We start from the raw sequence: 12,237 nt of genomic DNA, 5'->3' as shown, positions 1-12,237 counted from the left end.
TATTAGTCCAATAAAATAATAACTGAAACGGTGGAAAATATATTTTCATCAATAATTAATTTAGATTACAGGTTTACGGATTTTTTCCCTGACCGATCAAGTTTACTTCGAATTGTATTATACATATATTATGTAAAGGTAGGCACACCGTAGGTTTTAAGTCTCCTTAATTAGAGATAAATATGCCAGTGCTTGATCAATTAGTATTCATAATATTAAGTACGATGTATTTTTGTTCCTATATTCAATAAAACAGTAATTTATGGAATTTAAAATGAGCTTCGTTAATTCGATATTAATTGTTACAAGTCTCAAGCGGTTTTTAATGCTGTAATTTATGCTGAAAATTTGTAATTATATACTCTCCGCGACGTACAAACCGGCAGAAATATACTATAAATCACGCAACGTCTTGCAGGCTTTATTAAACAAGAGATAGATTGGAAATAAACAAACGAATAAACTGTCAATCCCCGAAAATTCTATGAAAATCACAAAAATTTTAAAAGGAATTTGCTTGAAATTCCAAAATTTTTTTTCCCTTGTCTACGATTTTTGCTTTTGATTCCAGAATAATGTTCAGAATTCTGTGTTCAAATATTGACATCATTGTCTCACTGATTAAGATCAGTCTCACTGTAGATTTGTCTCACTGATTAAAATTAATATCGATGCATTCTAAAATTTACCAATTTTTCGCAATGCTATACAGTTGAACAAATTCCTATACAATTTTCAGAGGTAAAATCAACCTGGTTCGACCTGAAAAATATTTTTTTAATCACCTAAATTTCTTTAAACCAAGCAAAATTTTACTTTGGCATTTTTTTGAAATCAAACAAAAATCTGATTACTTCAACTACACATATTGCTTTCATATTGAACGAATCAAGGGATTTGGAGAAAACATCTTCTTACAATAAGTAAATTTTTTACTTGAAGTGAACACGTTCGTGCAATTTACGGAATATAATGCACATTAATGGAATTTTCGATGAAAAAAAAATTTCTTTACTCAACTTATAAAGTCGGCGTTTTCTCACAAGAATCAATGAAACGTCGAGTCTTATAACTTGTCCTTGGTACAACCGGATTTACTCGGCGTTCCTTTCAATACCAACATGTATTTACACTTGCGTGCATGATGCACCGTATGCAAAAAGTGCAAGGATGAGACTGTTTTGACGACGTTGATTATCGCCGTATCGCGTTTGTCCGTATTATCATTGTTTCAATCATTGTCATAATTCTACAGAGAAAAATTATCAGTCATTTCCACCTTGGCACTCGCGGAGACGCTGCGAGTGAAACACAATCGATGACGTTTCCATGTATATGGTTTTTCCCCACCTTCCGGCAAATGCATTCACCGAGAATTTTCTAGTTACGGTATTTCACACCTATCGAGAAAAATTACGCACTAATTATTAACCAGAGATGCGTCATTGAGTGGATAGAAAATTTTTCGGACTTTGGTTATCCGTTTTCATTCCCATTGGCGTTTTTTTTTTTTCCAACTTCACTTTACTATTATTATTGTTAGTCAATTAAACCAGATGAAGCCTTGAACTTTTTAAGCTGACACTGTATAATACAGTCAATTTTTTACATTCTTAACAAATATGTTTGATATTTTTGTTTGCGGTCTGTTCGTCGGTTTTGCACAATTCGTTGAGTTGCGTTCGAAATTGCGGAATATCGTTTATTCTTTTGTAGTTATTCGAACGTAACATTTCTTGTATTCAATTTTCATACACCTACCAGTTTTTATTTCCCCTCGAATGTTTATTACACTCGTATTCTTAATTACACAACATCATGCGAACAACTATATTTATCTTTACTTTAAGTATTCGAAACGTTGCCTATTATATTGTGCACAATAATGTCCAGCAGACATGCGTGTAATTATATGAATACGGCATAATTTACAACAAAAATCTCAAAATCTTTAGCCTAGGCAAAATTTAACCTCGGTCTATGAAAACCATTTTTTTCTATACTTCCTCCAGTAATCAAACCTCGATATAAAAAAAAAAAAAGAAAAATAACTCGGCTGGTTCTATTTGAAAGTACTGTCATAAACTGAAGTTCCGAAAAAATGGAATAATGTTGACGGTTCGTTGCTGTGTAAAATTGGTATTCCCCTTATACGTATAATAAAAGAGAAGAGGCACGTTTAAATCAATTCTCGCGGTTATCTTGTTGTTTACACACGCACTTAGAACGCTTCTCCCTACTATAATATAAACGTCAAATTTTCAAACGAGATTCACAGAATACAAAAAAAAAAAAATCTAATATGGGCAGTTGTACAGGATGACCAGAAAAGAATTTTGAGTACTTGATAGACTCGAGTTAGAAATGTTTTAACAATCCGGAAGGATTTTTGGTTCGCAAAAACTAACGATTGGATCTTGTTCCGAAAGAAAGAGAAAACTTTTTTTCTTTATCCGATACAGGCTAGCGTATAATCGTTTCTTTTGTAAAATTGAAATAATAATTGATCGACGATGAGGAGAAAAATTCATTCGAAACCGAGTTCAACGGTCGAGCGAAATAGACGAATAGTGTAAAACGAATCCATGAAGATCCTCTTCGACCAACTGTCAATGTCAGCATTTAAGGAAACAGGTTGGCTAATCAGGCGTGTAATTGACATTCGCTATTTTCCTTCAACCGGTTTATCATCGACACGCAGAAGCGTAGTGAGGCAATTTTGTCGAGCAAATATTATACGCATGTACACAAATAATTAACGCGTTGAAATAGACACACAGAATCATTGCGATACTAGCAAAGTCGCGTCATCTTCTTTTTCTCGACCTCTAATAGACGAATTGTGAAATAGATTGATTAGCTGGACTTTGAATGTTCGATGTGCTAAGATGGAAGAGAGATTTGAGGAGGAGCTGTGTCATTATTAATGTTAAAAAATGCTTTTCGCACGAGAAACAATCGCGTTGTGACGATGATTGTATGTTTTAATAACTTTCCAAAATTTCTCAGAACTTCGCGAGGCAATTTCCAAACTGGAAGTACGATTACGAATTAAAGAGTTTAAAAATATTAGGCTAAAAATAATCGATAATTTGACAAACACTCAATGTACGAGTATTTCGTAATCAAGTTAATGGGATGTATTGATTTTTGACCAACTGATTTCCGTAAGTACGACTTGAAACAAATGTTAAGAGATGTTTAAAAAATTACCGGCAATGTTATTTGCGCTCACGGTAGTCAAGACGAATCAAACAAGATCCCTTTTATCCAATAGAAATTACTTAGCAAATTCGAACAACGGAAGCTAAAATAGCAACAATTTAAGAAAAGTCTCATGGTTGGAACGTTCCAATGAATTTTTATTGTAATGTTTTTGGGCTAAGTTTGATAGTTGATCGTAACCGTTTGAAAACATTTAAAACGACTTACATCACAGTGTAGTTATAACGCGAAAACGTAAATGTTGACAAACACGAAACATCCGTTGTATCGTACTTAACAAATCTATTTTCATTCACTCTGACGAATAAGTGTTGGTAAAATTCTTCTCAGTCGGTTCTGGAGATCTCTATTTTCACCAAAACGAGCCTAAAACATTATAATCGTTTCAAAAACACCAATGTCCCGTAATTTCAGACGTTTAATTAATGTATAAAACCCCCTTTCGAATTGTTCACGACGTTTCGACATCTCAACCGTGTCCTTGAATTTCCGATGTTGTTTCATTCGCGTTCACCATCACGGTGCAAATAACAGTGCGATTGGACGTTTCTGTTTTCGTTTCCTAACTTCATAATCAGCCGGCGGGAAGCCCCGGAATCCAGCATCAATGAAAATTTCCCAGCATCGAACTCCCGAAGCGTGTCAGGATGCTTTTGCAAATGCACGGTGAATGCCGGAAGCTGTGATTTGAGCGGGGATCTTCGGGGTCCGACAATTGCTAAGGTGTAGTTTACACTTTAAGTCAAAGAGGTGAGTCACGCTCCTCGTATATTCATCTGGGCAAATACGCGGATTAAACGTACAGACCTGCGTGGCGTCAGATTGTCGAACAGGCAACGCCTTGATGGACTTGACACGAATTGCGAATATCGCCTGCAGTCTTGTAAACGCGACGAACGTTTCCGTCGATAAAAATCGCAAAAACAAATGTTCGTATCACGGAGACTCGGATCTTTGCGAGGGTATGCGACAAACAAAATGTATTTTCAGAATCGCTCAATTATTGTTCACGATGTACGAATCGTCATAAAATTTCGTAACGATTTTTGAAGGTTTCTGGGGAAACCAAACGACTTCAAGTTCGCTTCTTACATGCGGTTTGCGGTTGTCTTCTTCCAGGATTTTTGTACGGATTTAGCATTTGGTTAGCTCGTATATTACATGCCGTATTTAGAGGTGTGTTGACATCTTCGCTATACCGCTAACGATCGCTCAAGGTTAACGACCGGCAAAATCGAAAGTACCTTAATTTTTGCTTCTTGAATTTGAGGACAACTGGTGATGAATTTTCGCACAGATTTTTCCGAGTAATATTTTTCGTTCACATTTTTTACAGACTGTTCAAAGTTTTTAAAAAAAACTCGTATTCTTTGGCGAATTACATTTTTCTGACGCGGTGTATAAACGCATCTGTCAATTCCGTCACGGTAAAAAATCTTAGATCCGATTAAAAATTTAAATAAACAGAAGTTTTTTTACTTTGCTTTATCGGCATATATGGATTATAAGGAGAGAGGAAAACATTTGTAGTCATTAAGAGGTTCGCCGAATTTCGATGAAACTTTCACAACGAAAAATGCGGTATAAACAACGTGCGAAACGGAGTACAAATCAGTTCTTCGCAAACAGTATCTATATAATATGGAAATTTGTTACGATCTCGATTAGCAAATTCCTGAAATAAATTTCAAGAGAGAAATTTCATCATTGTATTTTTTTACACACCAGGCATATTTAATTGATCGCGAATGATAGCGACAAGAATAAAGTGGATAGCAATCGTATCGAGAATATGAAATTATCGATCAAGCCGTAATTCGGTTGAAAAGTTTTAATTGTTTCTAACGAAACAACGACACATTTGTAATAGTGTGATCATAGGTTTTTCCCGTAAAGTCTGTACCGACTCTCATTACTGAATACCTTTTGCAAACGATACCTGGGCGTGATTCGAATTTATCTCGATGATCTCAAGCCACGAACACAATAGGATCTGAACCTCCATAATAATAATAATTATTATTATTATTATGATCATTGTTCACGAGGAAACGATATTTAATAATTTACACGGTAACTGCATGCGTGTGTTTATAGTATATATTAACCGTATAACGTGATGATAAATAATAAAAGCGAAGGTCGACATCTCGGAATAAGAAACTAAATATTGCCAACAGGATACACATAAATTAAAACATCTAATAATCTAGGTTACGTTCAAAACTTCGCAACGTCGCCCCGATTTCTGTTCCGATTAGGAATACACTGAGATAAGTTTTCAGTTCCGGTTACCGTTCAGTCCTAAACTGTTTTCATTTTTTACCACAATCGAAAAATATAGTTTTAGGTAGAAAATGAAAATTAGTCTTCGAGCTGTTATCAGAAGGTCTAGTATCAGTTACTATTCTTTCTCATTACGATCGCTGTTACTATATTTTCTTGTAACCGTTGCGAAAATTTAATGCTTGTGCAAGAATAAATTGACGTTAAAGACTTTACAAAAATTTACGAAAACGAATTAACAAAAAAAGATCGACAATAGCGTAAAATGGTTACGCGTACCTGGTTTTTGTAATTCCAACAATATTCAAACAGTTTTTTTTAACGATACCTGTTTTACTGAATTTTTCTAGTTACTGTAACAAATGAAATTTCTCTCAGTGTAGATAAAACATGGTTATACGATTAATGAATCGGCGAATAGCAGATGATAATTTGTGCCATCCTTGCAGGCTCGTCCAGAACATGTCGCCATTCACCTGGGATATATAAAATGGCGAAAAGTGAATGAGAGTTCTAAAAATCGGTAATAAATGTCAGGGCTCGCTTTGACAATCGGATGAAAAGTGTTTCTTCGAAGTTTGCGGAGGCCGTGACCGTGGGGCAAGTTGGCGTCACGTTTGACGGTGATTAATTGCCCAACAACGCGTTCGTGTGAGGCTATTAAAAGGGTTTCGAAACCCTCGGGGGTCTAGAGGGTCGGTTTGACTTCCAGTTCGACGGTCGTGCCGCGATTTCGACAACCGAGTGGGTGAATCGGTAGATCCCGGATCTCTTTTCGAAAAGCGCCGAAGCGTTTGCGGTTCTTCGGACAGTTATTTCACCGCCCTTGGGGTATCCGAGTTTGTCCGCGCGTATAAAAGATGTTGCTTCTTATCCGAGAGACTCAGTTCATCTTTCGACTCGAAACGAGGTGCGCGTATGAGATAATCTGCGGTGAAATTGCACAGTGAATGGTAAATGTAAAAAGTAGGATCAGGAGATAACGGATAACCGACAATCATGGAACTGCCCAAGTGCTCTGTGACAATTCTCCTCCTACTTTTGACGAGTGACGTCTTCGCCAGACCAGGTATGTCCCGATTTTGCATTTCTATTCTCCAATTGCGACAGTTGGAGCGAGAAGTTAAAAAGCCCGAATCCTGGGTCGACTCGGAACATCAGGAAATTTTCTTATCACGTGGTTTGGAAAAGTTAGCAGAAAGTGAATAGTGGAATTGGGATGGCTCAGTCATGTCCAATATTTAATATCTTAGGAAAAACGAATGTTTCTGATGTTTTGCATATTATCAACTTGAAATTTAGACACAAATTAGTCATTGGACTCTTTGAGTATTATTTTCCCCAATACGATTCACGATTGATATTCAACTATTACTGTGGGAGAGTCACAGAAAGCATACTATCTTCGCTCGTCGAAAACTGTCGAATTCCAATTATTATATCTTTTGCGATTCACAGTTGACTGTGATTAACGGTAAACACAGAGCCTCGTTTAGTAACGTAGCGATTATTTTTAAGAGGAAGAAATCAGTCTACTTAGCGTAAGAATGAAAACAATTTTGGCAATTTTTCAGTGAACTGCATACTCGGTTTCGTTTCGACTTATAAAATCAATTGCATAGTGTCCCAAGTCTGACTCGTCCGATTGATTCGATTCATAGATGTATAAAAAATCGAGTTTTCCGCCAAAGGATTTCGATTCAATGGAATCAATACATACGTTGTTGTAAAAAATTGTCAAATCAGTTGACTGATTGCACCGTGACGAAGTGTAAATTCTTTTTTTTTCTCCCTCACCATAACCAGTAGATCGACATCTATTCCCTGAAATCATTACTCCATTCCGGTTGGCTTTCTTGATGAAACTGATATTCAGACCTAAAAATTGGCAGGTCTTCTCGGTGACTTGACTGGTATCAACACGGGGCGTCTTTTGAATCCTCTGGGTCTGTTCCATAAGCCAGAAGAAGGGAACAGTGCGAATTCCCGCAGCGATGCCCTGAACACAAATTTCAACCTTGGACCCATCGGGTTTTCGACGAGTCTATCGCACGCTGAAGCCTCTGCGAGTTCCAACGGCGGCGCGGGATCCGCGTCTGCGAACGCGGAAGCAAAAGCAAACAGTTTCGGAGGATACGGCGGAGCAAATGCGAACGCTAAAGCGTCAGCATCCGCGAATGCCGGAGTCGGAGGCGAAGGTATGTCGAATGAAAAAAAACAATAAAAGAAAAACAAAAAAACAAACAAACAGAAAATTAAAGCTGTTAAATCCACGTATCTGAGAAATAGCGGTGAGGACTGATCGTTCGTGTCAAGTGGTAGCTAGATATTTAACTCACGTAGTAACAGAAATCACCTGACGTAAGAAATCGTGCCGAGATGACATGAGGTGCAACACGTTAAACTTGTTGTCTTCATCATTTTCTCATCGACTACAGTTCGTCATCGTGGCCGTATTGGGCAAGAGGAGATAAAAAAAGGAATCGAAGAAAGAAACTTGCCATTGTATACAAAAATCTAGGAACATCTTTGCGCGGATTATTCGTAAATTGTTATTGCGACTCGATGTCGACGGTGTAAAAACAAAATTATCGCCAGATCGGCGTGTCTCTGAGAAATAAATAATACACGGTATGACGCACGTAATGATCAGAACCATGCGTGTCGACGATGCTGATGACGGTCAGGTCCTTGCATCGATATGAGGTGTGCCAATAACATGTCAGCTAGTTTAGTACCGAAATATTTTAGCGATTTCTTAAAAGTCCGGTAATTGTCAGTCGATGAACCTTGCGGAGGGTATGACGAACAAGTTTTCAATCATCGTAATTACACTGTGTGCAATTAATTCTGGGCTTGTCAGTATAACCGGTTTTACGATCTGGGATATAATTTTCGTTCATTTGATCAAAGACAGTCGAGGAAGTAATCGCGTCTGGAGTCAGGAGTTACATTGCCAACAAAAAAGTCCTGTGAATTCACTTGCAATTATTTGAGGTCACGTAAAGTTACTCGAAGTCACTTGAAATCATAGACTCACTTGGAGTTACTTAGGCTTTTGAAGTCTACAAGTCCTGAACTCAAGTGTACACCCACTAGGTCTTATTGTCAGTGATTACTTCCTCGGAAACAGTCCGTCATCCCAACTCTAACTACTAGTCATCTTCTCGTTTGGATTACAGGATCTGCTAGCGCCAGTGCTAACGCCAAGTCACAGGCTTCCTCGTCGGGGTACGGATCAGGAAATGGATATGGCGGCTCCGACAGCAACGCAAACGCGAATGCAGACGCTAATGCAAACGCTAATGCAAACGCTAATGCAAACGCAGAAGCAAATGGTGGTCACTTCGGTGGCAACCAGCAATTCGGTGGATACGGAAACTACGATTATCCTCCGCAACAGCAGTCGCAACAACCGCAACAGCCAATTGGTGGCTATGGAAACTCCCAGGCAAATGCGAACGCCAAGGCGGAGGCGAACGCGAATGCCGGAAGTGGCGCGTACGGCAATGGTCAAGGCTTGGCGAACGGTGGCAACTACCAGCCTCAACAGCCCGCAGGATACGGTGGAAATTCGAATTCGAACGCAGGCGCTAACGCTTTTGGATCAGCGAACGGAGGGGTTCAGCATCCGCTCGCTCCAGGTACGGGACCAGTCGTAGGCGGCCTTTATGATCAGGGTCAAGTGTCGTATGGTCAGGGCCAGGGAACCTACGAACAAAGTCAATTCGATCAAGCTCATGGTCATGGTCAGGGTCAGGGAACCTACGGACAAAGTCAATTTGATCAAGGTCACGGTCATGGCCATGGTCATGGTCAGGATCAAGTGTCGTATGGTCAGGGCCAGGGAACCTACGAACAAAGTCAATACGGTCAGGGTCACAGTCATGGCCAGGGTGGAAAAGCCCAAGTGGTAGTGGTCCCAGTTGTTCTGGTTCAAAGCAAGCATCCTCACCCTCACCCCCATCCTCACCCTCATTATCACGGCAAACATCCGAACCCCGACGTTATTATCGTCCAAGAAGTCGGCCCGAGCCAACCGCACGGTGAGTCGATTATTTTGAATATTTATGCCGAAAAAACTTCGTGACTCGTGCACCCGAAACCAATCCTAGACTTTTTGGTCACTGTACTGTCTGTACCACTTCGGCATTAAGATATGAAAGAATAGGTCGACCCAAATGGCGTATCAATACATATTTCCATTCTTTCAGGTGGCGTTCATGGTGGTTCATACAATAATGAAGCAGGTTTCGAGTCCCAGGGACAAAGAGGTGACCAGTACAAGGTTAATCCATTTTTGAACGGCGCTGCCGCAGCCATTGCAAACGCGAACGCGAACGCGAACGCGAACTTGAACGCAGGAGTACAAGGTCAGCAAGTATTTAACGGAGGTTCATTCGGCGATAAGACAGGCCAAGGTTCTGTCGAAGGTCACGGCAATATCGCTGTGCCACAACAACCCAGCCAAAACTTCTTACCCGGTGGAGGATCGTCCGCTAGTAGCGAAGCGAACGTGCATCAGGCTGGGAATATTGAAGGAAGTGGGAACCCATTCCTGGGACCATCGAATGGTGGCGGTTACAACGGAGGCTCTACTGGAGGTCCGAAACCCTTCTTGCAACCAGGAGTAAACTACGATCAAAGCCAAGGACAAGGACATGGACCAGCTCAAGGCTCCGCTGGAAGTGGAAACCCCTTCTTTAACCAGGGTACCTCAACTGCGAATGCCAATGCCAATGCCAATGCTGATGCTCACGCCGAAGCTCAACAAGTTCCTGGAATATCTTCCACAGTCCTTGGAGGTTCCGGAGGATCTTACGAACAACAGAGTGGCGGAAGTTACGGTGGTGCAGTTGGTGGTGGTGCTCATCAAGTCTCTGGCATTGGCTCCACAGTTCTTGGAGGATCCGGAGGATCTTACGAACAACAGAGTGGCGGAAGTTACGGTGGTGCTGTTGGTGGAGGTGCTCATCAAGTTCCTGGCATTGGTTCCACAGTCCTTGGAGGATCAGGAGGATCTTTCGAACAACAGAGTGGCGGAAGTTACGGTGGCGCAGTTGGTGGAGGTGCTCAACAAATTCCTGGCATTGGCTCCACGGTCCTTGGAGGATCCGAGGAATCCCATGGTCAACAAATCGGAGGAAACCACGGGGGCAGCAGTGTGAGTGGTGGTCAAGCCAATTCGTTAGCGAACGCAGAGGCGAACGCAAATGCAGCCAGCAGTTCCGGTGGCTTCGGAACCGGGGGATCTGGATCGTCAGCAACCTCTTCAGCAGTGTCTTCGGCGAACGGTGGAGGTACTGCGAACGCAATTTCAGAGGCGAAGTCATCCTCGTCCGGCTCCAGCGCTTCGGCTACGAGTTCAAGCAAGGCGTCATCTTTGGTAAACGGTGGAGCCGGGTCTTCGGGGAGTTCCGAAGCGATTTCGAACGCTATTTCATCGGTGTTTGGCTCCACGTCGCAGGCCTCCAGTTCAAGCAAGGCGTCCTCGCAGTCAGATGTCTTCGGCGGAAACGCCAGCGCCACGGCGTCGGCAACAGCTTCGGCAAACGCATCGACAGGTGGAGCTGGAGCGAGCGCCAAGGCCAGTGCCGATGCTCAAGCTTCCAGCGGGGCTCCGGGAATCGAGTCGAAAAGCTCAGCTTTGGCCTCAGCCTCGGCCAATACCCGCGACATGCTCATTTTCAGCGACTAATTATATGTGATATATTTGTTATGTGGTTGAATCGTGTGTAATTGATTATAAGCCAGCTAATTAGCCGGTTCCCTAATCGTTGCTTGTATTGCCGACGTGGATATCAACAACTTTACACGGGTACAGAAATTGTACAAGGCTATAAAAAATTGCGTCGATTTGCAAAATGTGACCCGGAATTCGTGTTGCCCGATTTCATGAAATATTGCGCTATTGAGAGCGTGAAAAAACAGTGAATGAAACGATTCATCAAACCTGAAGCTTATTACGTGCTATTATCGATAGTGTAATAAGTAACCGATTGCATACAACCAGTTCTCGGCCACGTATTTGCTAATTTACGCTGCATGACCGACTGCTTATTTATTCGACGCTCTATGATTGCCATTCTATTTTTTAATTTATATAAAAAATAAAAATGCATTTCATTGATCCATTTTTTCTTATTGAATTGAAAATATTTTTGTTAACGAACTAGTGACACGTTTTTATACAAGCTATTACTTTTCATTATTATACTGGTTCGTGACATTTTTTTCTTCGCGCATCCCGACTCAGCTGATTCAAGTTATTAAACAATTCCAAGTGAATAAATAAATATGAAAATTACGGAATACGTATATAAGCGATAAGATCATTTTTGCACGCTGCTTGTATCAGGGTTTATAAAAGATCATTCAGAATCGATTGAACTGAAAAGATAACTTGACTGAAAGATCGAAAGATTGCAAGTCTATACGTTAATAAAAATTTGTGCGCTAATAAATAGAGAAAAATTGAAATTTAAATTCAATGCCAAGATAGCTATTACCATAAGTTTAAAAGAAACTCTGTCTAATAAAACTCTCTAATGTTAGAACGAGGAGGCTGAATAACAGCAAATGGAAGATGACGGGCTATTCAATCGTTTTCATAGGCATCATTGGTTTTCCCCCTAACAACCTTAAAATTCCGTTGCTAATAAGCCGGCAAACATTTGTCGCGAATAAAGATGAGTAAATTGAATATAAATTGAAAATATAGCTGTA

The 12,237-nt window shown here is 40.4% G+C and overlaps 1 protein-coding gene across 1 annotated transcript; it reads left to right on the top strand.

Annotated features, from left to right (window-relative positions):
* The first annotated feature begins 6,381 nt into the window (after positions 1 to 6,381).
* LOC124174737 (fibroin heavy chain-like) lies at positions 6,382 to 11,641 on the top strand. Its single transcript, XM_046554161.1, has 4 exons — positions 6,382 to 6,580; positions 7,404 to 7,709; positions 8,694 to 9,557; positions 9,726 to 11,641. The coding sequence occupies exons 1-4, from the start codon at positions 6,511 to 6,513 to the stop codon at positions 11,207 to 11,209; spliced, it is 2,724 nt and encodes a 907-aa protein (XP_046410117.1). The 5' UTR covers positions 6,382 to 6,510; the 3' UTR covers positions 11,210 to 11,641.
* Positions 11,642 to 12,237: the final 596 nt, after the last annotated feature.

This window comes from Neodiprion fabricii, chromosome 2, assembly GCF_021155785.1.
Source record: "Neodiprion fabricii isolate iyNeoFabr1 chromosome 2, iyNeoFabr1.1, whole genome shotgun sequence".
Lineage (NCBI taxonomy): Eukaryota > Metazoa > Arthropoda > Insecta > Hymenoptera > Diprionidae > Neodiprion > Neodiprion fabricii.
The sequence above is the reverse complement of the archived record's forward strand: the minus strand, read 5'-3'. Positions and strand labels throughout refer to the sequence as shown.

Coding starts and splice junctions, on each gene's coding strand:
- LOC124174737 (XM_046554161.1), top strand. CDS start 6,511: ATGGAACTGCCCAAGTGCTCTGTGACAATTCTCCTCCTACTTTTGACG. Junction 6,581..7,403: donor TGACGTCTTCGCCAGACCAG/GTATGTCCCGAT, acceptor AAAAATTGGCAG/GTCTTCTCGGTGACTTGACT. Junction 7,710..8,693: donor TGCCGGAGTCGGAGGCGAAG/GTATGTCGAATG, acceptor TTTGGATTACAG/GATCTGCTAGCGCCAGTGCT.